At 43.3% G+C, this 26411-nt stretch overlaps 1 protein-coding gene across 4 annotated transcripts; it reads right to left on the bottom strand.

The window, feature by feature from the left end:
* Window positions 1-339: 339 nt before the first annotated feature.
* On the bottom strand, window positions 340-26411 carry GLYR1 (glyoxylate reductase 1 homolog). 4 transcript variants are annotated; one of them, XM_065030617.1, is made up of 17 exons: window positions 26237-26319; window positions 25257-25349; window positions 24078-24114; window positions 22775-22854; window positions 15957-16095; window positions 15127-15369; window positions 12088-12174; window positions 11129-11185; window positions 10001-10051; window positions 9815-9888; window positions 7892-7991; window positions 6884-6994; window positions 6470-6571; window positions 5255-5417; window positions 4655-4834; window positions 4041-4165; window positions 340-3723 (listed from the first exon to the last, which is right to left on the bottom strand). In XM_065030617.1, the coding sequence occupies exons 5-17, from the start codon at window positions 16041-16043 to the stop codon at window positions 3649-3651; spliced, it is 1455 nt and encodes a 484-aa protein (XP_064886689.1). In that variant the 5' UTR covers window positions 16044-16095; window positions 22775-22854; window positions 24078-24114; window positions 25257-25349; window positions 26237-26319; the 3' UTR covers window positions 340-3648. The 4 variants fall into 4 exon arrangements, with proteins under 4 accessions (XP_064886689.1, XP_064886685.1, XP_064886688.1 ...); XM_065030613.1 differs by lacking the exon at window positions 25257-25349 and having other exon boundaries at window positions 26237-26411; XM_065030616.1 differs by lacking the exon at window positions 25257-25349 and having other exon boundaries at window positions 6470-6568; window positions 26237-26411.

Below are 26411 nucleotides of genomic sequence, written 5' to 3'. Positions count from 1 at the left end.
AAGGAAGGAGACTCCAGACAGAGGAGCGGGGCCACCAGGCTCCCAAAACTTTGGCAACACAAGAGGTCACTGACACCAGAAAGCTCCTGGAGCTCCCTCGCAGCCTTCTTTGCTTTAGAACTGAGCCTCCATCTCCTCGCAGCCCAGATGCACAGAGCCCTCTGCATGCAGAGGCTGGAATTTATCCAAATTCCTCCTTTGTGGTGCCTCACAGACAAGATCAGGCTTCTGCAACAACAAAATGCTCTCAGGGAGACCGTTATCCTTCAGCAACTCGGATTTTTGAATGTTCTGAGGAATGCACATACTTCTTTAATGCCACAAACTGCCACAAGAACATTATGTTACCATGAAAGATTTTATTCCTTTTGCCAGTAGCTTTGTTAATTGCACAAAAAAATTTTTGTTTTGCCATTTAAACATTTTCACACATCCTATTCTGAATGACAAATGTTAATTAAAAACAAGGCAAAAAATAAAAATTCACAACCTTAATTAACTATAGGATCTATCATTGAGGAAAAAAGAAATTGCTTTTCTTACAAGCTTTTCACAAGTGTCACATTTTCTCTTTAAAAAGGAGGGAGTCAAAAAAAGCAAATAGCTAAAACAGAAATCCTCATAAAAAGGAACTTTACAGAATTGTCAACAATATTAAGACAACATTGACTAGCCAGTTTTATTGGAGCATCCCTCAATCCACAGCTTCTGCCCCTTCCATCCCCCAAATCTCAGGCCTCGAACAGACTAAGATCCATGTTCAGAGGCAACAGACATAAATACAAGAACCCGAGTGAGACTGACACGAGTCAGTCCCAAGCGGCATCTGAAACAGTCCAGTTCCACCCTTTCCACCCCTCCTCCTCACTTCACATCCACATCAGAGCTCTCGGTCTCCTGGCACATCTGGGATGGCACAGCTGGCTGGGCAGCTCCGCGCCCTCCGGCCACTCCACATCCACTGACCTCACCAGAAAGCTGCTGTCAGGCTTTCCCAGGATAAATTACAGTGTTTAACTAGTCTGCACCTGCTACTCCCACATCAATAACCAGCTCCATTTTGAGAACTACAGTATTTCTGGAAAACAAAACCTGCAGCTGTAAGTTGCCTAAGGAGTGGTTCTCTCACAAACAGGGTTCTTTGAATTTGCCATGAAATCCACTTCACAGGACTTGAGAGCTCCTTTTGTGTTCTCACTCTAGCCAGAGGCACCACATTGCAAAAAGGAGGGAGATCCCCCATTACCTTTGCTCAGATCCATTCACCTCCGCTCTGGCCCGAGAGACCTCCTCAGGACAGGTGGGGGATGCCGCTGCGCTGGCTCCGCACGGTTCCACCCTCAACTGGACCCCAGACAGCTCCTCTCTCTTCCTCTCAAAGTCTTACGCTATAAAACGTGTGGTCATATCTCCTGCCCCCAAAACCACAATTTCCCCAGCGATGCCCTCAATACACAATTCATGTAAGTGATTTCTTAACCGCTGCATGTTTAACCAAGGACTTGTGACGCTGAGTTCTTTGGGATGGGGGAAGCGCAGGTGTGTTAAAAGCAGGCTAATGGCTGGTTATCCTGGGAAGCTATATGTGCCTTTAATGTGAGTATCTACATGCAGGATGACAGCTGCACTGCCAAAGAAACATGTACGTATATCTAGTATTGTTCACAGATACCACTGACAAACGGGCGAAGTGATGTCTAACAGATCGATTACTTACTAGGAGGTGTTCAACACAGGACGTAATGCGTAACACAATATTAGCCCACAAATAATAGTGATCACAGGAGGTGAAATACTTAACAAAGTAACATTTACAGCATTAGATGTCATGATTTGTAATGAGTAACTGATACTTTCTCTATTTCTTAATAAGGTGGCCCTGAACCATATGCACGTGCTGCACAAAGCAGGATTGTTAAGAAATCCTAACCCACAAGAAAATTTCCCCACAAAGCCATTAACTTCCTAGGAATATAAGATGGTGGGAGGGGCAGACCACACAGATTTAAAGGAACATGGTCTACTTTGAATTTGCTTTCTTTCCTTTCAGAATCCCGACACAAGGGAGGAGACTGTGCCACTGAGAAGCGATTTTAGCCAATAAAGTTTCTTACTGGCATTTTACTTACTCTCAAACCTAAAATGCAAGAACCCTCCTAAAAGGCTAATACTGAGAACAATTTCTAAAAAACCAAAACATGCTCTGTGTATTTTTAGAGAGACAGGAATCCTTTGGGCTCTGCGTTGCTCCGCTGTTAACACTAAAAGCATCTCTGCTCTCTGGCCTTGGCATCTGCAGTTCAAGCCCCACGTTTCTAGATAAAAGCTCAGCAGTGGTCTTAGCCTTCCACTTTCCTTACTACTCTTTCTAGAAGTTGGTGTCTGGCCACAAGCAGGGTCACAGGTATAGGGAAAGGTCTCATGCTGTGCTACTGTTGTACCCAGAGTAGTAACACCAAGAACACGTATGGAAAAACTGATGTGTATAAAGATCACTAATCAGTACACAAAATATCCCAGTGAGGTAGGTAACCATCCCCCACCTTTAGAGATGGGCAAACAGGCTAAGAGATGTAATGACCACGCAAAGGCCAGAGTGTGGAAAGGAGCTCAGGGTCCTCAGACTCTTGGCTCTACAATTACTCCTCTTGCACCTTTCAGACTCACTCTGCTTGTGACACTGCTAGAATCCAACACACCTTTGTAATTATTGACTACAAGGGAAATTAAAAAAAAAAAGAATGCAAGTAGTGAAGCAACATCAGCTAAGGCCACGAGAAACCCTAAGCTTTGTTCCTCCCCCAGATAAAATACCTCTGGCCCAGTTTTAGGCAATGTTTCTCTTGCAATTTTCCATGCAAATGTTCTCTCCAATGCTGTCTGTGGGATGGGCAGCTGTGATTAGCCTTTTAGGAGGCTCATTTACGATGGCTTTCTCTTCAGTAAGGTCTGTGTTCCCTAAGCAATAGTTGTCTGTACAGGGGAAGACATCAATGCAATCTGTTTTTCTTACCATTACAAGGAAATCCTTCATCAAGGTGCTTGCGAGGTGGAAGTTTAAAAAGAAACAGAATCAAGACAGTGCTGCATGCAACCCCATTACCTTCTAGAACTGCCATTCTCCTCCATGGGAGGTGCTTTGTTCTCTAACAGTGGCCGATTAACAGGAATGCTCCTCACCTTACTTGGGACCAAGGACTTTAGTGATATTCACAGGTAGATGGGATGTATGTCACCTGTCCCCTTGATGCAGAGAGTCCAACACGCGCATTATTTCACAGCAAAGGAGAAAAGGGATCATTAGAAACAGCATCTTGGACAAGCGTACAAAGAAGAAAATAAAAGCAGCCAAGCAGCAGATTTCTGGCAGAGTTGCCTCAGAGCTTCTGAACAAGCCGCCACTGTTCTGTTCCATGACTGTCAGTGCATGGCATGGAGTTTTCTAATCAGACTGCAACAATCCGAGCCCCCTCCTCCCCCCCTTCTGCCACCAGGGGAAGGCTCACCGCAGCAGCTGCCTCCGTGGCAGATCTCAAAGTCTGTATAAAAGGAAATGGAGAGACAGAGATGGACTGGTCCAGAGTTAAAACCCAGTATCATAATAATATTAATCAATAATCATAGTATTAACAGTAGGAACGGTGCAGCCTAATGGATGTAGGCCCGATACACTGCAGACATGTCGTTGTCTGATTGGTCCAATGCTTTTGCTCGTTTATAGACCTAGAGAAGAAAAATTAGAAAAGGATCAGTGTCTGCTCTTGTATAAAGCCTTTCCCTAGTAGAAAAATTACTTTGCTGACCATTGCAAACCACAGAACTGCATAGTATGTCAAATAATTAGCGCAGCACAGATCAGAACACACCAGGTCTTGTTGAGGCCATCTGTGTTTACTGATGTGACACTCTAAGGGTTTCTACAATCAAAACAGATCCAATTCCATCCTAGTCAAAATATATTTCAATCGCTGTTCCCTTGTCTTAGACATGGCAAGGGAAGAAATGCTGAATAACATATCTGAACACTGAACAACTCTTACCTCATTGGCAGCAGCTGCCATGGGAGTTGGGTGGTTGACAGAATCGCCCAGTGCAATAGCTAATCTAAGATCCTTCTGTATGTATTTCAGGTAGAAATCAGGTTTGAAGTTTCCTTGCAAGATATCTGTTGAGAGGAACATGTACCAAAAATTAGTATGACAAAAGTAAATCAAGCCCACACTGCAAGGGCATGTAATTCAACACCCAACTTCCCTTTCCCATGCTGATCATCAGGAATACTGCTTTTAGCTCTTCTGTTTCTCTGCTCTGTCTCTTCATCTGGCCACAGCTGATACCTTCACTATTGCCCACTGACAAAGTGAACTCAGATTTCTAAGCAGCTTGCCCTCCATGTCAGTTAATACCCTGCCCCAATGAAACCCTCACAGTGAATTCAAGTAGGCTGTAGACAATGCAGAGCTTGGGTGTATTCTCAGAAGCCCTGGCTATGAAGGAGAAGGAAAGGAACTAAGGAACTCAGCTCTTCATTTCCAGAATGGTTAAGATACCCCAAATCCCAGGCTGATGAAGATGGGACAGGTATTTTCTCCCTCCTGCCATTATCTGAAATGCAGCAAATGTCCTACAATTGAACAATGTAAGAGAACTTTACTTTGGCACTTCTGGTCCAGGAAGATGCTGGCAAGTTGTCCCTGATTGAGGATATCCAGAAGGGTCTGCTGGGACTGGCCAGTCACTTGAGCCAAAGTCAGTCCTTCTGCTATCGTTGCCATGAAGCTGCCTTGGACCATGTTCACGATCAGCATCATCTTGGCAGCATTGCCTACTTCACCTGAGAGCGAGACACACTGTTGGGCATCCCTCCAGAAGAGACACAGCAGCCCTGCTCCCCCACCCCACACAGTATTAACACTACCAGACTCTTCACATCAAGCACTTGGCAGCTCTCCCTCCCACCAAAAGACTGCGGAAACCTTACCCATTTTCCAGGCACTCAAAGGAAGGGAGATATCATAACAAAGTATGACTTTAAATAAAAAGCATCATGCATCCTCCAAAATGAGCCAGTATTCAAAAAGAAAACTCAGGCTGGAGGGCTCTGAAATTGGGCAAGTTCCAGAAGAGCAGGCCAGTTTCCCATACTGCCCAAGGAGACCAGGAACAGATGACACACACACCTCTCAGACTCCTTGCTGGAATTCCCCATCCTTGCACTAAGAAACTGCTATCAGGCCCTTTGTGTTTCAATTACCTAGAAAAAAAGAGGTCTTCCCCATTGCTTGGAAACAGCTACTGCAGTCCTCATATAAACCCCTGTCGCCAGCAGCCAGGATCACGAGCATCCCATCATTAGATAGCTGCTGATTTCCTGAGACTGGTGCTTCCAAAAAGCGACCGCCCCGGGACACTATCACCTGGAAAAAGAGCATCGCTGGTGAGCTGTGCACGAACAGCACGCACTGATGCTGAGCAGGCAGCGCAGCAAGAACATTGTTTAGAGCATTCCTGTTCCTGAGGACAGAATTTTAAAGCCAAACACACAGCTCAGACATACAAACAGGACAGGAAAGCACTAATATGTCATGCACTGCATCCTGAAAAGGGTACCAGAGAACAAAACTTGACCTCACATTCCAGCAATACTTCCCTTCACCCATCATTACTGTTTCTGTTTAAGCAGCTGAATTTATGTGCTTTTGCCATGGCACCCCATAACATCCAACAAACAGTGCTGAAGTTGTACATGTGGTGTAGGAATCTCAGAAGATTGACCGTTACGATATTTTCTCCTTTCTGCCCAAAGAGGAAAGGCCTGTGACAGATTTCTTCAAGCAGAGGTTTACTAATATGTATGACTCTTCATTCTCCATGTTACACACTACTGCATCACCAGTATGTCTGCTTGAAACATCACCAAAACTTGTGCAACAACACATAATGCTGTTAGGGCAGAGGATAACAATCAAGAACACCGAAGGGGAAATCAGAGACACCACATCAGAAATAATCAAAACACTTCCACAGAAATCCTCTCTATAATAATATTTCTACAGAACGAAACATGAAAACATTCTTTTTCACCAACCTGAACATTTAAAATAAGTGGATTAGGCATTTTATCAATTTAAGGACAGCTATTAAACCAGACAGTGCATTCTCCTCCAGTTTGCTAAAAAATACCACTCTGACTCTAATTACTTCTTAAAAGATCAAAATTCAGCTGGTTTCTTGCATTGCTGCCAGCTAACAGCCCTGCCAAATCTATAGGCTTTGCTGTTAACACCAACTTTGGTCAAGATTTGACAGTTTATTTCATCTTATTTTCCTGGGACTTGACTGTCTCCTAAAAGAAGCCCTAAAATCTTCAGAAACATCTTCATTATTGACAGCTTACCACCTGAAGCAACAAGAACTGCAGTGCTGCTGCTGAATCACAGATGTTACGAGCTCAGTTCAATGTGATTACCTGGGCCAACTCTGTGACTGTATCTGCATCCACAGTGGACATGTCCACGTAACACTTCCCTGGGCGAATCCCCTGCAACACTCCACTCGGACCAAGCACCAGCTGTGGGGAACAGAAGAGCGGTAAAGCAATAGGGTGTCTGCAAGGAAACCTCAATTCTCCAATCCTGCAGGACAGCAGTTCAAGCGAACCTGGCACTGCAGTGGTAGATCCCTAGAGCGATATCAAAACCTGTCCCCCAGGGATTATTTTTTTAAAAGCCTGATTTTTGTCAGAACATTTATTTTTACATAGCTACACCGTCCTGCATCTACAACAACCCAGGCTACCATGGTTAGTAGGAATCAGAACTGGTACTCAGTGACCGTATCTTGTAGTCTAGCTGGTGGAGGAAAAATAAGAGTTAATCCTTACATCCTTCGCTGCTTTTGGATCTGATACACAGGCAAAGGTGATATCACAGGTGGAGACAACTTCAGCGGGGGTTCTTCCCAGCCGTGCCCCCTCCTGGATGAACAAATCACACTGCAAAAGTCACAAATTCAAACATGAGAAAAATTAAGTACAGAGCAAATGGGTTCTTCTCTCGCATTTTGCTGAAACAAACTCTGCTGTTGGACCCGACTCAAAAGGAACCAGGCATATTAATTACATAGCAACTGCGTTGCCTTCTGTTGGTTTGTCCCCACATACACAAGGGGGTCTTTTGCAGCTTTTCTGAAACGCCAAGTGAACCATCCATGTTTTGCAGTTAAAAAATATATTTTAATTCCTTTTAACAAAGTAACCACAGTGCTCTTCTTGCCTTTGATATTCCATAATATCATATGAGTACCACATCTCCCCCAGTCACCCACTTTCCCTCATCCACTATGAAGAATAATGCCAGCTAGATGTAATACAAGCTCCATTTCCACTTTGAATATACCTATAAAACCCTTCTCATCCTGGCCTTACAACACAGCAGGTTTCCAACAAAACTTTTGTTACTACAACACGACCAGTACAACGGATGTGTAGACGAAGCTGTGATCAAGCAGTGCATCTTACCGCACCGCTCCTAGGGCCAACTGCCTTGCATCAGCAGTATCTCCAGAAGCACTTGATATCGCATTCCACAACAAATGGACAAGGTTGTAACTTCTCTGGCAACTCTCTCATCTCATACAAACTGGCAATGGGGTGGGTACTGGCCACATAAGAACATAATAGGACAGACCACAGCTTCATTTAGCCAGAAGTGGCCACCAACAAGCACCTAGGAAATAATAATGGAACAAGGTGGCAAGCAAATACTCATGTTTCTTTGGCATACTCTCCTAGGCAGCACTGACTGGTGACTCCGGGCCACCCTGAGCCAGAGGTGGTAACTACATGTTTAGAAAAGGTTAAGTATCACCTGTACCTTAAACACGTGCCTACCTTCTCAGCAGTTCTGTTCCAGACAGTGACAGTGTGACCCATCTTCAGCAAGTTGGAGACAATGCCACTCCCCATCAGGCCAAGTCCCAGAAATCCTATCCTGAGGGGAAGAGATAAACATTAATGCAGCAGAAAGCAACTGGTGTCAGCTGCTCACGGTCTCAGGGATGATGAAGAGCAAACCCTGGAGTGTCACCAGTGGAAAAAAAAAAACATGATCCCCAAACATATTCCTCTGCAGCCCCAGCTAGAGCAAGAGGGTTTTTAAGCCACTCATTCCAAATTGGCAGATACTGGTATTTATTTTGCTTACTAAGCATTCCTAACAATTTCCTGAAGAAAGTCTTCAGTCTGTTCAGAAGACTATTTAAGTATTAAAGGTTTGGGTGGTCTGATTTTGTTTGGTGTGTGGGGGGGTATGCTTTGTTTGTTCATATTTTTTCTGTTTGTTTTTATTGAAGTCGCTGCTCTTGTGCCTTCCATTGCCAGCCACTGACTTACTGAAAATAAAAGGAACATTTAGAACATCAGATACTTCTCTAATTAACCTTCTGATTTTTAAACAAAGTCACAAGTACAACGACTTGCTTATATTATTGAATGATACACTACAAAGTAGTTCCAGCAAGGACTGCTGGGCTAAGCATCATGCACAGACCAAAGACCTGGTTCCTGCTCTACAGCTGCAATTTTGGACAGACACGCAAAGGAAGGAATAGGCCAGTACTGATCACCAAGAGCAACAATACAACAGCTCCAGACACCAGCTGCCTTCCCCGAGCCTCCCCACCCCCACCGCAAAGCTGGCAAGAGTTTTGTTCTCCCTCTTCAAAAGACAACACACTAACAAGTTCCATCCCTAGTTACCTGCAACAGGAATTCCTTTGCAGCCATTTCTGCAAGGATCCTTTTCCACATCACGCAGCTAGCTGCATACCAAACCCGCAATGCTAGTAGGAGATTGTGAAGTTTCAGTTACACGTCTGATGTAACTTCACAACGAAATTTGCCTGGCAATTCCCCAGCTGATTCTTCAGAATCAGTCACACTACAGATGTGCTGTGGATTTCACAAGCCACCTGCACTCTCCCACCAAGCCATGCTGCCTTTTGCTAGAGCAAACTAATTTAGACAGGTCAGAACAAGTCACTGTAGGCTCCTTAAACAGCCCAAATAAGGTCCACGTATTTTCAAGTCTCTAAAATAGAGGAGATATTCCTTCTCTTCCAACCCACCTCCGAGCCACGCTTTCCTGAGAGACTGTTTTACCTGAACAGCTTCATTGTTATTTTGGTTCCCCTGGAGTACAGTCGAGAACCGACATCCCATGAGAACGACCCCAACGGCAAACAGCAAGCTGTGGCCTGAACTCAATTTGAACAGAGCGGAAGTTACAGAGTGAAACAGGAAGCTCAAGTTAAGCTTCTCTCACTCTAGAAAGGAGAAGGGGGACGTTAGAAGAAACCAGAAAGCTCACGTGCTACACAGCAAAGCTCTTGTGCTGGGAGAACACGCCTCCCTCTTCCTCTTGCCTTCTACACACTCAGAAGAGCGATTAAACAGCCCCAGTCAACTGCCAGGCACTACTGGAGAAAGATACCCTTTTATCTTTCTGCCTCATACAGCACTCACACTGCCCGACGCTCTGCAGTCTGCCCTACAGGAGCAAAGCAACTGCAGACAAGCCCTGAAATGCAAACGTATCAAGGCCAGACCTTATTCTGAATTTTTCTACTGTATAGCCCCTGTTCCTTCCCCCCTGCCCCCCCAAATCAGAGTTTGACACAAGGACAGAGGAGATCTGTAGTTAGAGGGAAACGTTAGATTTATTTATTCTCAGTAACAAGCTGGATAATGGCTGCATGTATGAGCTGGGAAGGAGAAAAAGGAAGGGAAATGGCTGAAGTGCGTTGGAGATCTTACTTTTTGTCTGTAGGTGTGATACTGCCATTGACTGCTGTGCTGTCTGCTGCCTGGATGGAGGTGGATCCTGTTTCCTGGAGGGGTGGGGGAGGGAAGAGGAAAAAAAATATAGAGTGCACAGCTCCGGAGGAACTGCAAGTCCTCATGACAATAAGGACAGTCCATCAAAACCAAGATTTGCCTTACCTCTTCACAAACCTTCAGCTTCTTTGTGATGGCCTGATAGCAGACAGCTGGCTGTATGGAGAAGACAAAGCATTTAGGGGAAGGACAGTGCTGATTTGCTCTGCTGAGTAAGCAGACCGTCTATCCTCATTACAAAGAAACAGGCAGCTCACCCACCCACCACCATCTGCAAAGCAGGAAAACTCTCAGGCTTTCCTCAATGGGAGAAAAACAAAACGAAAACCTGCTGCAACATACTGAGCTCTTCTTTTCCTACCCTGTCCCAGCAACTCCGCCCATCTCCTGACACAGGTGCTGCAAACTCCCTTTGACAGGATCCTCCAGAGCCATGGATCCAGCGCACCCCTACTCTCACATTTGGCCCAAAGAGAACAGAGCCCTCCCAAACCTGCCACAACCTTGCTCGTACCTATGCTCAGTGTGTCAATGCAACTGTGGAAGAAAACAACCTTCTTGTTATGATGAGAAGGCACGTGGCTTTCACCAAACATGACGGTGAAGGCTGCCCCTTCCCAGGCTGCTTGTTGTGAGCTTGTCTAGATTAAAACTGCTAGCTGCTCTTAATCCTTCTGGCTCTGCTCAGATCCTCAGCTAGATACAAATCCTTTTTCATTTAATTTGATCTTTCCTTTTCCTCCTGATGTTCAACTGCTGAAGATAAAATCCCACAAGGCTTCTGAGTTTCAGGAGATAAATTGGCTATATTTTACATGAGTTTTTCTGGTCCTGGAAATTCTCCTGCCATATTCAGTTAATTGACAACTTCATTCAGATGAAAGAACTGGTAGGACAACCAAAGACAATCAAACGACAGAGTTTTAAACAGAAAAACAGCTTTTCCTGCCCCTTAATGTTCAGGCTACAGAATTTACTGTAACAGATCTGTCAAATCCTAGATTATCTTTAATTACTTAAATGACTCGCTGCACTCAATGCTAAACCATTCTAGACCTTAAGGTTAGGAAGTAATTGAACTACAAGATTACACATGAGAATCTAATTGCTGCTAGTCCTGAAAGAACACAGTTTCAGAGCTCTTTCCGTGTACTCCTTGTACTTAGCCCCAGCAAAGGGCAGGATGCCAAGCTAGACAGACCAGCAGAACGATCCTGTCTGCCAAATCCTCACCTTCTCTGTCTGGCTCAGCAGGAAGTGATGAAAATGAGGGTCACTGTCCTTCACAGGCTACAAAGAGAGAAAATACAGGCTCAGAAACATTCCCAGAGAGTCACTGAACAACAGCTCGATTCCTTTGTTCTCCCAAGCTGCATGAGAACAATAGCTTAAGGTGGAAAACATAAAATGTATCAACGGTATCAAGCAGCCTGTTTCAATTAAGCAGTTTACGTTGTGTTTCATTCCCAAAGCCATTCATATCAAATTCCTAAGTTTTTTACATCTGCCAGAAAACTGAAGATTATGAGCAAGATTTACATGGCAGGAAGAGATCTCATATCCCGCTTCTTCCTCTTGCCAAGGAAAGGAAAACATTTAATTTCCAGCTTCCAAGGAACTCCTTAAAACTGCATTCTGGAAACTGACTGGAGATGACACCTAGTACTGTCACATGCTAGGGAAACCAATATTAGCAGCAACAAGGACTGGTAACCCAGGTATCTCACCTCCCCAGTGAGCATCATATGCATTAGCCTAGAGTCGCATTGCTCTTATTCTGCTTTACAGATCACTTCTTTATTTATCGACAAAAACGAAAGGTTTCCAAAAGTTGCTTATGAGGGAAATCAAATGAAACCACCCCATACAATAGTATCTAGACAGGGAGAGACTATCCACATCATGTCTTCCCGTTTTGGAAAGCCAGCCCCAGAAATACTTTTGAAACACAAAGTGTAAAAATTAGTGCAGCAAGTCAAGTGTGAATCTGCAAATGGTTCCACAAAGACTGAAATCTCACTTCTCAGCATACTTCTTAATTGACCAGAATTTTGTCCAGCTTTGTTACACTACAGAATGACAGTGTCTTACTTGTTCCTACAGGCAGAAGGCATCTCACTGTTTGACAAAAAGTTCTAGATTTGCCTCAGCAAACTCCGTTCCCAGATCGCATATGTTGTGAAGTTTCTCACCTCACTGACGCTTGGCGGCCATTTAAATCCAGCCACTGTCCCAGTCATCACTCTCTTCACTGTACTTGACTCTGGAATTGTGAGGTCCTGAGGAGACAGAAGGAGGATCAGAAAGAGCTCAGAACCTGGCTCAGTGGCTGGCAACAGCACGTTGATCGTATGAGCAGACAGAGTTTTGAAAAGCATTACAAATGCCTTCCATTTCACATGCATTTCCACGAAGAGCTGATATTTAAACAGACAGTTTACTATCAACACAGGTGAGGTGAAAACAACATGAACTGCCAATGGAGGAATTCAACAACGGTTATGGCTTCTGGAGAATCCATTCTTCAGGAATCACTGTACTTGTGTAATCATGAAATGAACAGAGAAGCAAACAAACACATTCGATCCAGCATTTTCCTCCAGTAGATGCAAAAAGCTAAACAAACAGGTAAACAACATCACCATAGAGGTCTGAACACTTCTAATCCTCCACTGCCATAAAAAGTAGCCTGTTAACAGAACCTTCAAAGCATGAGGGTGACAGCCACATCTGCTCAAGTTTGCAAAATCCATGGGACAAACTCTACATGGACTGCCCCATTCACTCAACGGGCCCCAATATGTAATGTCATGATAATGCTTAATACATCAGGTATTTCACTGTTGAGCAGATTAAAATTTATCTGTCTTATTTCCCCAGGATACATAGGTTAAAATAGGTCTTCATGCTACAGGTCACAGATGTATGGTACAGACACACAGGTCTTTACGCTATATGAGGAGAATGCGCAGGACTTCATCATGTGTTGTCTTCCTAAAATGAGGGTTCTAAAGTGGATTCACATTATCTCCCCTTCAAAACAACTTCCTGACAATGCACAATATACCTTGGTGATGACGCAGAACTACAGGAGAAGAGCACTGTGAGAGCAAGATCCCTGGATGTAACCCAGATTGACGTGACCATTTCATCTGTCAGCAGGGACAATTTAGGTATCAGTCTCCCGCCTTAAAGTGTCATTGCAGTCTAGGGAGAGCCTTGCACACTAAAATCCTCCCCTTACAGACCATACTGCTGTTTCAACTGGTGAAGTGTGGACATACCCCGCCCTGATACCTATGAAGTCACGTTGGTTCCTTGAAAATACTAGTTTAAACATGAGAGTATCTGCATAATTTGATCATGTATGCCTACAGAGCATTTCTAGACAGAGCACACCTCAACAACAGGATCCTTGAATTTTGTGCATCCTTATTGCTTGGCAACCCAGAATTTGGACTGTGACAGGGCAAAACCCCCCCAAATCCCCACACTGCAGTAATTCAGAACAGTGACATGTTTTCTACCCTAGGGCTAAGAATTTTGGGAAAGTATGAGAATCAAGCAAGAAGATGACAAGATTTTAAAATTATTTCACAGGCTAAAAAATCGTACTAAGGCAGTACTGTTCTATTTTCATGGCAATTCCTTTGTTGGTACATCACTTTCCAGAAGCTAAAAGGCTGCTTTCCTACATCTATCACATAGCTGGCCACCTCTTTCTTTGTGATGATCTGTTCACAACCACTCCGCTTGCAACTTGCCAGTAAAATAGTTTCTACTACCACAATTAATTCAAAGTGCTCCGATGCCCTGAGATAGCTAATACAGTAAAACCTAAGCATGGAATGTGTCAGCACGATCAGAACTCTCCCAGCCATTAGTTTTGATTGATTTTGGAATGAATCTAGCTCAAAGACACAGAAGCATTTTGCAAGCAAGAAAAAAAAAAAGCCCTGTCGCTTATTTTAACAGAAATATGCAAAGATACAATATACTCAGAGCAAGACACTTTGAAAGGTGAAAGTATGTTGCCAGTAAAGTGTTTTCCTCTATAGCTCAAGGTACAAGTTCTGTAATTATTAGTAAGAATTAACAAATATGCATCCATTCCTCCCCTCCTCAAATTTCCCCAAAAAAAGAGAAACTGATGGGCTATTGTACAGCCTGATTGAACAGAAGCTGGCTCTGAAAAACAAACAAAAAAAGCCAGTATTTCTTTCATCGCTCATATCTGAGATGATGGGCTTCATTTTACTACATCAAGAAGGAGTTTGCTCTTCAACCAGTGAAGGCCAATCCATTCCCAGTTTTGGAGATCAAAGATTACCATCTTGACTTGCATCCTGAAGTGCACTGAAAGCACAGATTGTGAAGCACAGCACAACGTGGTCCCTTTGGAGCACAGGTGAGCAAGCAGGCTGCCACAGGGTGTATCAGCTGAAGTCTCCCAATGGTCTTCAGGTGTGGTGTCCGATGGAGCACGTGCATTGAAATAATCCACTGAAATAATTATCCACTTGAAAAAGGAAGATCTGGACCACAACAGTGAGTTCCACAATAAATAAAAAGGCTGGAACTCGAGATGAGGGTAGACAAAGGATCGGTGGCTATTGCTGCTGCCACAACATCCAGAAATAACAGTGAAGTAATGGGGATAAACCAATAATGCTCAAAGACTGGACCTTTATAATGGAGGATGGAAACATATCCTATAGCATGGAAGCTGAAATGAATACAATGCATTCTTCTGGCAGATTCCCCATGCTACAAGAGTTTCTTCTTTAAGCCCTAGCCCTCAAGAATACCCCACTCTCTGTAAGTACTGAGGGTTAAGTTGACTAATAATCACTTAATCCTACAAAGGAGATGAGATGGCAGAGGTCAGGAATCAGATGAAGACCCACATCTCTTCACTAATCCTTCCCACACAAACTGAACTTGAGGGATGGCAAGATGAAAGGTGGAATCTCACGATACAGCTCTCCAAGTCCTCTCAAAGATACAAATAGAGCCACTCAAAATAACTGGTGAAAATCACAGGAAGAATCAACAACGTGCTTGCCAAAGGTATCAGGCAAGCAAACGGTCTAGAAGTAGTAACACGGAACAGCTTAAAAAAACCCGATACTGAACTGACTCTTCCTGCTGGCCTTTTAGTCAAGGTGCCAGCCAACCCTAGAGTCCATCTGCAAAGTCCACAGGTACTGGCGGACATGCACAACACAAACCTTCTCATCCTTGGGTGGACGCCCCCGCTTTCGGGGGCTCTGATCCTGGGCTCTTTTCAAAGGTGATTTTGATCCTCTCTCTGACGATACAGAAGAGACCCTCTTTTTTCCTTCCCCTGTGCCCTTCTTCAACTTCCCTTCAGACAAACTGGCTTTGCGTTTCTCTTCAGCAGCGGATTGCTTGCCTCTTTCTTCACTGGAATTACGCCGATTCTTCTCTTCATTGGAGTTATGGGAAGACGCCTGAGAGATTACAGAATAGAAGATGGTAAGGAAAGAAGAGGAGAGCTGGAACGATTTTCATGCAAAACCAAGGATGTGAAGGACCCTGTGGTGATAACTACCAAGAAAAACAACAGCATGGTAACTTGAAAACTAGGTATTTGTTAGCCCTTAGAAGTCGGTGAGTGAAGTTCCTTGTTAGTTCTCCTGCAAAAATGCATCGGTTTAAGTAAGCGAGTAACAGAACAGGCCACTTGAAGACTTGCTGCGAGTGCGTGCACATATCTGCACTTCCAATACACTAAAGACAAGATTAGTAGATAACAAATTCTAGCCCAAAACTTAGGACTGATTTACCAAATCATCATAAGATCAATTAGCCTCTTCAGTTTCTTCATCAGTTTAACACTACCTTTTTCCCTCATGAAACAAGACTGAATGGGGATGAAGAGAAGATAGGAATAACAAACAAACAAAAAACCCATAAAGGAATGAAAACTACCTCCCCCCTCCAAGAGGCGTCAAACTTCTTTCACATAAAAATGCATCTGACCATCACTCATGCCAAGATTTGTTTTGATGCACACAGTAAAATGGAAACCACTCACCTGGTCCTTGCCTTTGGTTTTCCTCAGAAACTCCTCTACAGCATCCACAGCTTGCTGGAAGCGCTTACCCTTGTTAATCTTTATCATTTCCTCCTTGTGAGCGTGATAAGGCTTCAGCTGCTCCACTTTGATCCAAGCACTAGAAACAAACAAACAAAAAGGCAGTTATATTTTCCAAACAGCAACTTTCTCAACCATCACACTTTTAGAAATGGGTATATTTTTTGTCTCCAGAGCAACTGATGACAGCAGTCCAAAGTCACTTGCTTTCTACAACCTGAAGGGCTGCAATTTCTGCATTCACTGAAAACTTTCTTCTGGTGCTTTTACTTGGTTTCTCTCTCAAGTGTTATAATCTCTCGTGCTAGCAGCACTCCGCTCTGAGCATCATGCATATTCTCTATCACCAAGACAGCTTTTAGATGTGATCACAGGTATCTGTTTAGAATAAAGGCGGTCTAGAGACTGCTCTAGTATCACCAGGAGGAACACCCACAGTCACATGCCTCCACATAAGGGAGCCAGTAATATGAATTTGACAGTGGAGGCCACGTAACAATTTTAAGTCATCAATCCCTTGTTCAAACATACCGTGCACACACAAGTGTCTGCAAAAATTGGAGAAAAAAAACTCACAAAATTACATCTCTCACAATAGAGCTGACCACAAATAAAGTGAGCACACACGGCTCATTGCTGAACATAGTTCTGATGTACCTTGATATTCTACATGAAAACGTTTTTACTTTTGAGGAAAAAGAACTGTTTTCTTTGCTGTTGATGTTTTAGGATAAATTGGTGCAATAGCCGAGTATTAACCTGACTGCAGTCCTATGAGGAAACTCAAATGACTTTCCTGTTTCCACTGCTGCATTTAGACACGGTTAAGTGGTCAAGCACAGGGTGACAACTCCCTTTCTTTCAGGTTGACCAGCTCTTCCGCCCCTCCTTCACTGCAGGAATGCCTTTGCTTTTAACACTCCTTGTGGCTGTTGCAGAGCTAACACTACCCTCTTCTCACCCCAAATTCAAGCCCAGGCTTACCAGCCACACTGTTAAAAAGCTCTTTCCACCCTACTGAAAACAGACCTGTATATGAGTTAGAAAAGCTTTTCCTGAGCTAGAACAGGCAACAGTACTTCTTAGCACACAGCAGCCCAACACAGAGCAAAAACAAGTCAAAATTATTGTTTCTGGTCTCAAAACACCTGTGTTACAAACATTGAATAGCCACAATTACAGGTTTTAAATAGTCTCCAGTGCAGTCGAGGTCCTGCAAGCAGCTGAAGTGATTTAATAGCTGCTTTTTCAGACACTGAGCATCATGTCATACAATCAAACTGAAAATAAAGGTAAAAATAATAACAACAATACTGCTTTGCCGGATCTTGCTTGTCCTCTCTTCACGGAGCAGTAAAGCCCAATAAACTCTTTAAAACTTCATGGAGATCTTTCTCTTCACTGGCATTAGCCATTGTCTCTAGTCAGGAATCAACTTGCTCAAGGTAAACTGAAACTTCTTGGGTCGTATTTGGAGAAGTGAGGTCTCCTGCTAGAAGCGACTACAAAACCTGCTGGCGTCTGTCCACGCTGCCAAAACCAAGATTCCACCACAGCTCACAGGCAGAACCTCATAAGCTTTTGCACGTAAAGCTGAATCCTTGTGCTTAGTTTACACCTTCCTCAGAGTAACTGACTTCATGTAATATAATGAATCAAATTGTCACTTTCAGACTAGAGCCTGTAATCCAGCAGCCATCAGAGACTCCCTCCTGGCTGCCCAGACAATATAATGAAGCATATTGTAAAATTCTCTTACACTGTAAAGCTCTTCTGTGTGGCACCTGGTGACAAAGCATCCCTAGGTACTGGAAAACATCAGCTCATCAGAAACCTTTCCATTATGTATACAAAGGAAACAAAATCTTGGACTGCATTATAAGAAAACATTTAAAAAGTTGATTTGAATTTCTAAATAAAGTTGACCTTTTTCTATCAAGGCATTCTCTTTGGTTTCTGCACATCCTATCCCTCCTCTCTGCACAATGTTCATTAGCTTCCTTTCTCATTAATCTTCCTTTGTCACAGAGAAACTCTGAAGCATAAAACTTTCTGGCTCCTGGTTTCAAAGGTACATCTCGGCACTTGTGATCCCCCAAGACAAAGAGCTTGAGATCTCAGAAACAAACAAATAAGCTTAACACAGGCAAGGAGACCTTAAACCCCCCAACCTCCTAGCCACTTTCTTCCTAATGATAAACTGGAGACATGAAAGTGGAGGAATATCCACACTCACTTTTTCAAGCCTTACAGTTACGGATGGAAAACAGCAGCACTGCATCTCCAAATTTCTATTACTTACTACAGTCTTGGAAAAAAAAAATCATAAATTTTTGTACTCTAGCAGTTTAGATAACCACACAAAATGCTAACACAACCAACAGTCAAAAGAAAACTATGTAGTAATTTACAAGCCCAGTGTGCGTGAGCACACAACAGAGAAATCAAGATAGGTTTCCTGCAGTCGAAAAGGAATGTCCCAATACTCATCAGTAAAAGAACTCAAATGGCTGAGCTCTGAAATTTGATATGTAAACTTCTTAATGGATAAAAGATACAAAAATGACCACACTAAATTGGAACAGATGTCGTGCAGAGGATACTTAGCAAAAGATAATAAGTAGCAGGGCAGTTCTGAAAGAAATCCTCAGTATTAGATTTTTTAAATTTGTGCAATAAAAAAAAATGCAGAATGCTTACACATCCAAAGATACCTTTAAGAGGTGGAAAAGGTTTGACAATCGTGATTTTCAGCTATGGCGCTCTGCGCGCAGAGATACCCAACAACACCCCAGCTGGCTCAGCGGCCCAGCAGTCTGGCCGCAGCCACAGAGAGCTGTGCAGGGGACAATGCACACAACTGAGAAACAGCAGCAAGGTCAGGGAGCCCCCTGCGCCTCAGACTGCCAACGAGCATCGCGTCCAACACCTGCAAACTTTAAGCAAATGTCTTCTGATGTCAGGACCTAAAAGATCATTTTAGAAAGACTACATCCCCAAATTTCTCTCTCCTTGAAAACCGGGGAGAACAGGGGCAGAAGAAGAGGGTGGGTGTTTGCATCCCAACAGGATACAGAGGATGGGAAGGCAGTAAGTGCTGTGCTAAAATCACTGTGCCTGATGGAAACAGCCTGCAGATTATTATACTTATCTCGGACTGCAAGCTTCCTCCAATTTTTCCATAACATTTCAAGTCAGGAAGTGCCCCTTGACCCCACCACATTTAGTGATACTATTTAGTTTCGTACTGGGGCTTCAAAAAGGTGCTATGAGTAAGAATGGACTGCTCCAGCTTCCTATTAAAACTTTGATATCTATGACTTGTGAGACCATTTGGATATTAAAGAATATCTAAGGGGGAAAGAGGGTGGCATGAGAGGTAAATGTGTGTGTTCGTGCACACATCTCTGACGACTGCAGGACTCTCCCTAGTACTTCCATGAAACAGAAGGATAACTTCAAAGCAATGATTTTTTTTTAGTTTTGACAACATCATGATGAATTCCCTAGCAGGCCATGAAATATAAGAATATTCTGAACTGGATGAAGCACACTGAGAAAGATTTGCAGGCTATAGGCCTGTCAGTCTATTAGTTCTAGCTACTAAAAGCAACTAATGCACATATATAGCAATGTATAGGTTCTTACATTACAGTACTTGACTACTGGAATGACATACAAAGATTTCCTACGAGAAGACTGTAGTTTGGAAAATAAAAACAGATCTAAAAACTAGTTGAAAAGGATGGTTAGAAACACAGGTAACAGGTCAAAGTTTCACTTCTATTTAGAAAGGCTAAATTAAAATTGTTTATACTCCCCTAACTGGATGTTGTTACATGCTTGCCTGGTCTATGGGCAGGAAACATCAACTCTTCTTGATTTCAGATGATGAATCCTTTAAAAGTGACTTACTTTGGGAAGAGACACTCTAGGAAAATAACTTCTAGGCAGACTAGAAAAAACTTCTTATCAATTTGGAGAACAAGTTAATAAGAGACATTACATGAGTAAGTGCATTGCAGTTCAGGCAATCACAACAGGACACGGATACTGTATTACTACTACGAACATCAAGGTGGCTTTCACAGGTAAAGCACAGATGTACTTCACAGTTTAAACAAATAAGCAAATTTTTTCTCCATGGGCAGAGAATCCTTATCTTCCAGAAAACCTACTACTTTGAAAATAACAGAAGCAACTTACTCCACCAACACAATAAACCTAAGGATCATAGAACTAAGTAGAAACTTTATCAAAAGCCAGGCCTGAGAGCACAGCCTGAACACATTCATGATCTCACTTTTATGTCTTTGGCGAAAACTACTTCCAGCCTTCCAGTTCATGTGTTTCCTTAGTCACTGCAGCATCTCACTGGGCCAGTAAGTATCGATATTCAATTCACAAGAAAAAAACATTTTCTTCTGTACTGTATCCTGAAGCATTCAAGATTTCATAAATAACCAAAACCTATCTATACGCTACACCAAAACCACTTCCAAACTCATCAGTATGTTTTTATTCACCTGTCCACTCCGCTCAGATGCGTGTACCCCAGTTCTGACTTCTAAGGAGTTTTCTCCTCAATCTTTGGTATGGCAAACTGGAGCCACAGAAGTCAAGAGGAAACAGTTTTCACCTAACCTGAAACAGTGGCATTTCTGGCCACCATCACCTGGGAATCCTCAGAAGAATATACAACTATGAGTTCTGAGACTGCCTACCCATCGATAGACTGGCCAGCAAGCACCCTCACAAGTTTGAGAGAGGGATTCTACCCAGTAACTGGTATCACCTTCACCTCACACACACTGGACAACAGGCCAATAGCTCATATCCACACGCTCACCTGTTAAACCTCGACAGGGTAAGACAACAATAAAAGAGGTGTAAAAATGAATCAGTGGTATAGTAATGTCACCCTACAAACTTGAAAGTGGCAGAAAGTGAAGCGCCAGAAGACAAGCAATGTGCACTAGAATATTGGCGTGAGTCAGTGTACTCATCACACCACAGACTCCAGCCAGTGATGGAGCTCTGCATCCTCCTCCTGCTCCTCGTGCTGTTCACTATGCAGAGTAGTGACATTTTGTCAGCTACGTATTACCACCTCCTGTTTATACACACTGAGGAAAAAGTATTTGCAAAACACATTAGTTTACTTGCACAAAATAAAAGATTTTCCCTTCACGCTCACTTTTAAGTGAAAATATTCACGTTTTTCCTCACTTGGTTCTTTGATTATGCTCAAAAATAAGGATTTTCTCAAGCAGCACACTGGTTAGACCAGCACAGTTCTAACCAGCACACTCTTTTAAAGTTCCAGGACAGAACAGGCACACAAGCTTCTCTCTCTTCTATCAATATTATTTTAAAAGAAGAACAAAGGGATCAGTATTTATGTCTATTTAATTTCCAGGTAGGGTATGCCAGTTGAAGCAGGTAAATTTCTAAATGATGACTATCTAGCAGGAAATGATTAAACTTCACAGGCTGGAGACAGGAGGCAAGAGGAGACACCACCTTATTGTGCCAGACGATTGGATTTTCCCTAGCCAGAGCTCTAGAATCGTGCAATAAATCCTGATTATTTTGCAGTTCTAAACTTTTTATTGCAATCATGCTGCTAATCTCAGCTACAGTACCCCAGATATATGACCACTTTTTCCAAACTTGTCTTACAACAAAACATCTCTATTTTTGATTCAATAATGTGAAATACAAGAACCAAGAACTAACAACTGGGAGATAAACAGGCAATCTCCTAAACTTCTAGAACTTAATTAGCTCCAATAACCACATTTAACAACAATGCCACCACTGAAAACCACTCTCTGCCCTCAAATCAGCTTTCACCTGCCTTTTGTTACTACAGTTCTAACAAATGTTCCTATTAGTATGTAGCATTCATTTCTACTCCACCAAGTTCAGACCTCAGTTTTTAATGGAAAACTATTTTAAATATTGAGTAAAAATAATTTAGAAGTCAAAAAATATTTTCCTGAAGAAACATCCGTTAAATGGCCTCAGTTCATAACCTTTCTTCCAAAAAGGGCTTTGTAGTCTTCCACAGCTATTTGTAATTTTTTCCCTTATTGTATGACTTAATGCAAAACAGCAGAAAATACAGGGAAAAACTGGAAAATTAACAAAATATTTTTCAGTTTCATGAAATACCCAAGTTCTCAGTGGTGTAGTTTTTTTTTTTCTTTTCTCCAGTTTGTAAGTATCTAAGACAACTATGATTTTGTGCATGTGTTTGGAATCAATAAAATCTGCCTTGTAGCCTATAACAGTTTTGGCATTCCTATAGTGTCAAGTCTTCCCAAAGCACAGCCAGAATGTTTTCAGTCAGCAGGTATGATGGTATATTCTTTAACAAGTGGCAAGCATATAGCTGTTTCATTCTTCTGTCAGAAAAACAAATGAATACTCCTAGCTGTACCCCTCTCATACATGGTTACATGCTAAAATCTAAGTCAGTCATGTCACACCTACTCTCCTAAAAATGGCAAACTCCCAAGAACTTTCCTTCACAGCAGCAACTTAAATCCTAACATGATTGAGTACTTCAGTCTTTACAGTCTTCATACACCCACATGAGCAGCTATAACATGCAATAATAGTTTATTTTTTTGTGTGTGTAGATCAAAGACAATCCTCTACAAAGCTACACTGCACTGTTAGTATTTCTTCCACAAAAGATCCATATTATAAGGCACAGTATTTTCATCAGATCAAAACAAGCAGGTACATACTGATCTTCTGTTCCAAAAAACTTCACAAAGAAGCACTTTTTTCCACGAGGTTTCTTCAGATCTTTAGGTGGATTAACAATCTGAAGGTGATTAGAAATGAAAGTTAAAAAGCACATAATGAAAATTTATGCTCTGTGATTTTACTGTCATGTGTTACAGCTATTATAGGGTTTGTTTAAATCTGACTAGTAAGAGAACTTGAATCTGTTCTATTATGTCTTTCAACTAAATATGCAACCATGCACTTCCTTAGATATGGGTATGCTGCAGCAGAGCAAAAATTACCCAAACTTCACTGATACATCCCTACATTCTTAGTGAGGTTTCTTCTCCCTATCTCTGATAGATAAACCAGCAATCTTTTTTAAAAATTAGAAAGCCAAATGGCATTAATAAAGGTTTGTTCCACCCAAGCAACTTTTAAAATTTACATTTGAAGTTTTGTCTTTACTCCCAGAACAGACTGCTTTAAAAGTTTAAAATATTAATAAAGGTAAAAGCTGCCATTCAGTTACACAGGTGACACCTGAAAGACTGCAGTGGAGCCTGGACTTGACTTGATCCAACAACCAAACATTTGCAATCGTCAACCACACTGACAACACCTTTCCCTGCTGGTTATCTCAGCATGCTTAGTCCTCACACTTACACCCAAAGTAAAAACAAAGTTCTTTCACAGAAGCTGAAATAATAAAAATTACATATATAATCTATTTTTTTTTTAATTATTTTTAGTCTCTAATCAGAAAGAAAACCAGACCAGAAGAGAAAGTTTAACTACTCCCTACCTCCCAAATTATTACTCAAAAACCACAGCTCTAAACCAGTATCCTGAGAAGCCAGGCTCTTTATTTCTATTATTTAACACAGTGCATTTAACCAGTTTACTATGGGAGGAAAGAAATCTGCCTTGCAGAAAGTGATAGGGATTAAATAACTAAATCTGGGAAACACAATCAGTTCCAGAGCCGGACGAACGGTTCCCTGTTGCTTTTCATTCCATCTGAACTAACAGCTGTTAGTAACAGGCTGAACTTCTAGATCAAATAAAGCCCTAAACTGGTTCATAGTTTAGATTTGTGGGGTATGTATTTAACAAAAAAACAACCAAACAAACAAAAACAACAACAAACAAAAAAAACACCACACAAAGAAAATAAACCAACCAAACAAAAACACAAACCAAACCGAATATCAATTTCTAACTGAAATGCCTTCAGGCAAAGCTTTCTCTGTGCAGATGGAAAAAGCAAAACCAAACAAACGCAAAGAAAGCAACAATAAAAATAAAGCTAAACCTTACCTTTCCTGGCCATGGAGGATACCGGCCTAGTTTCCCCCTAGAGAAAAAAAAAAGTATTAGGCACTAGAATCAGAGAAAAAACAAGTATCACATGTCTACCTTTTCGCATTTCATCAGATTTTTCATATTAATAGAGTTACACGTCACAGTAACCTACCGTGAAAGGCAAGACACGCAGCTGACATACAGGCACTGGATTGTTAGATACCTACACCTAAACTAAGCCCCCAAACAGTCTGCATGAACTCACTGGACTATCAGAATTTAAGTGAACAGAACAGCAGCAGCACAGCTGCTGCCTGGAAGACACAGTGCTACAGGGCTTAGTGCTCTTGTAAGACTGGATATTCCCTCACAAGGAGCTGAGAAAGGCACAGATGCAGGGAATCAAACCACAGTTCAGCTGGCAACTTATATCCATACGGACAGAACAGTCTGGTGAGCAGAGCAGCCACCGACCGCGAGCTCACAGAGCTGAGATTCTTACAGGTTCTCACAGAAAAGCATTAATGGCAGGATCCCCTGAACAGATGTTCCATTACCACTTTCTTCAGGTGCTCAACAGCACAGTAAGATGTGCTAAAGGTATAAAAGAGCTATAAAAAAGGAAGAAAAGTTTACTTCCTATACTTGCAACTGTTTCCATTATGAAAGCTGCACAAAAAATGTTTCTTCACAGAGGAGGAAGAGACAGCAGTCTCAGACCTCAGCATGGTGGCTTTATCTGTGTTTTACCCTTGTCACTTCCTCGGGCTGCAGTTCTCTCACTAAACCTTACCAGTCATCACCTTGCAAGAGATTGGCAAAGGACCTGTGGAGCCTGCCAGCTCCTGAACCAAAAATTCTCAGCAAGTGGCTCTGCAGCCCCTCCTGAGGCGGCAAAGCTACACAGACGATTTGGTAGCGATGGTCAGGCAGGAACACTGCCAAGAGCTGTGATCGTGCTTCATATTCGATGTTTTCATTCATGTACTGAACAAGACATTCATCAATGCCTTTCACATGTTACTGTCTTATTGTTACAGTTCTTCTGTAATGGCTCTAGGCTTAGTACCTGCCTAGGTTGTCACGTACAGAATGAAAGCAGGATAATCTGCATTCCAACACTGAAAGCAGTGTACTCCCCAAATCCTTGCTGGAAAAAAACAAGTTTGCTAAAAGGAACCAATCTTTACTTACTTTGCTATATAAATTAGACAACTTCCCAGCACTGTCAATTTTTCGGATGAGAAACTGCAGTTGCCACAGCCTGGAGCACGCGCTTCTTTTTATCTGGGATATAAATATAAATGCATGCACTTGCGTGTTGGGGATTAGCTATTTCTTGCAAGCCCCAGCAGGATGCCCTAGCTTACTGAGTACAGTAGAGCCTTTGCATTTAAAAATCAGCACTCGAAGGGCTCGATGGAATCCCCTTGGTTCTCCTGATCAGGAAGTACGAAATCACAGCTCCCTGGACTATCTGAGGGTAAAACTGGAGTGACAAGGGGAAATAGCTTCTGTGAGCTTCAGCAGGGACATCCTAACCTGGAATAAACCCTTTGTTTTCCCAGACTGCTGTCTTGGTTCACTAAAGCACTACCAAGAAATCGTATCGTTGCTCTCCCTACACACATACTAACTTATCCATGTTCTTTTTCAGTTCCCTTGGCAGGGGACCGTATTTCCAACCGAGCCCCGCAACGATCGCCCCTCTGCCCCGCTCCCCTCACCCGGCTCCGTCTCACACAGGCTCTTTTACATGCCACCTCCCGCCGGTGCCGGCCGAGAGCCGAGCCGGGCTCCCCTAGGCCGCTCCAGCCCCATCCCGCGGCCCCAGGGCGGCCCCCGCCCCTCACACCGCCCAGACGGACGGCGGCAGCGAGACCCGGCCGCCCGGGCCGCGGACCCTCCGCTGCCAGCCTTACCGAGTCCCTCCCTCCCCGCAACCGCCCCTCAGAGCAGCCGCGGCTGCGGACTGACAGCGCTGGGCCCGGCCCCTCTCGGCTCCCACCGCGCCGCGCTCCGCCGGGCCGGACACAGCCCCGCCGCCGCCCCGCCCGCGCTTCCGCTGCCACAGGCGGAGCCTCGGCCTCGTTGCGCGAGAGGCGCCTCCCCCGCTGCCCGGCGGCCGCTGCCGCGCTCTGCCCCGCCGCCGCCCGGCCTGCGCCGCCACTCACCACACCAGGTCTCCGAGCCTCAGACTCACGGCCGCCATCTTACCGACAGAGCCACAGCCGCCCCGCGCAAGGGCTGCCGGGACAGGACGGCACCCGCCGCGGGGGAGGGGGCAGGCAACGGCAGCGGGGATTGGTCAGCCTTCGTCACGTGGGCGGGCGGACTGTCACCGGCCGA

The sequence above is a fragment of the Columba livia genome, chromosome 15 (genome assembly GCF_036013475.1).
Source record: "Columba livia isolate bColLiv1 breed racing homer chromosome 15, bColLiv1.pat.W.v2, whole genome shotgun sequence".
Classification (NCBI taxonomy): Eukaryota; Metazoa; Chordata; class Aves; order Columbiformes; family Columbidae; genus Columba; species Columba livia.
This window is presented reverse-complemented; position numbering and strand designations above follow the sequence as displayed.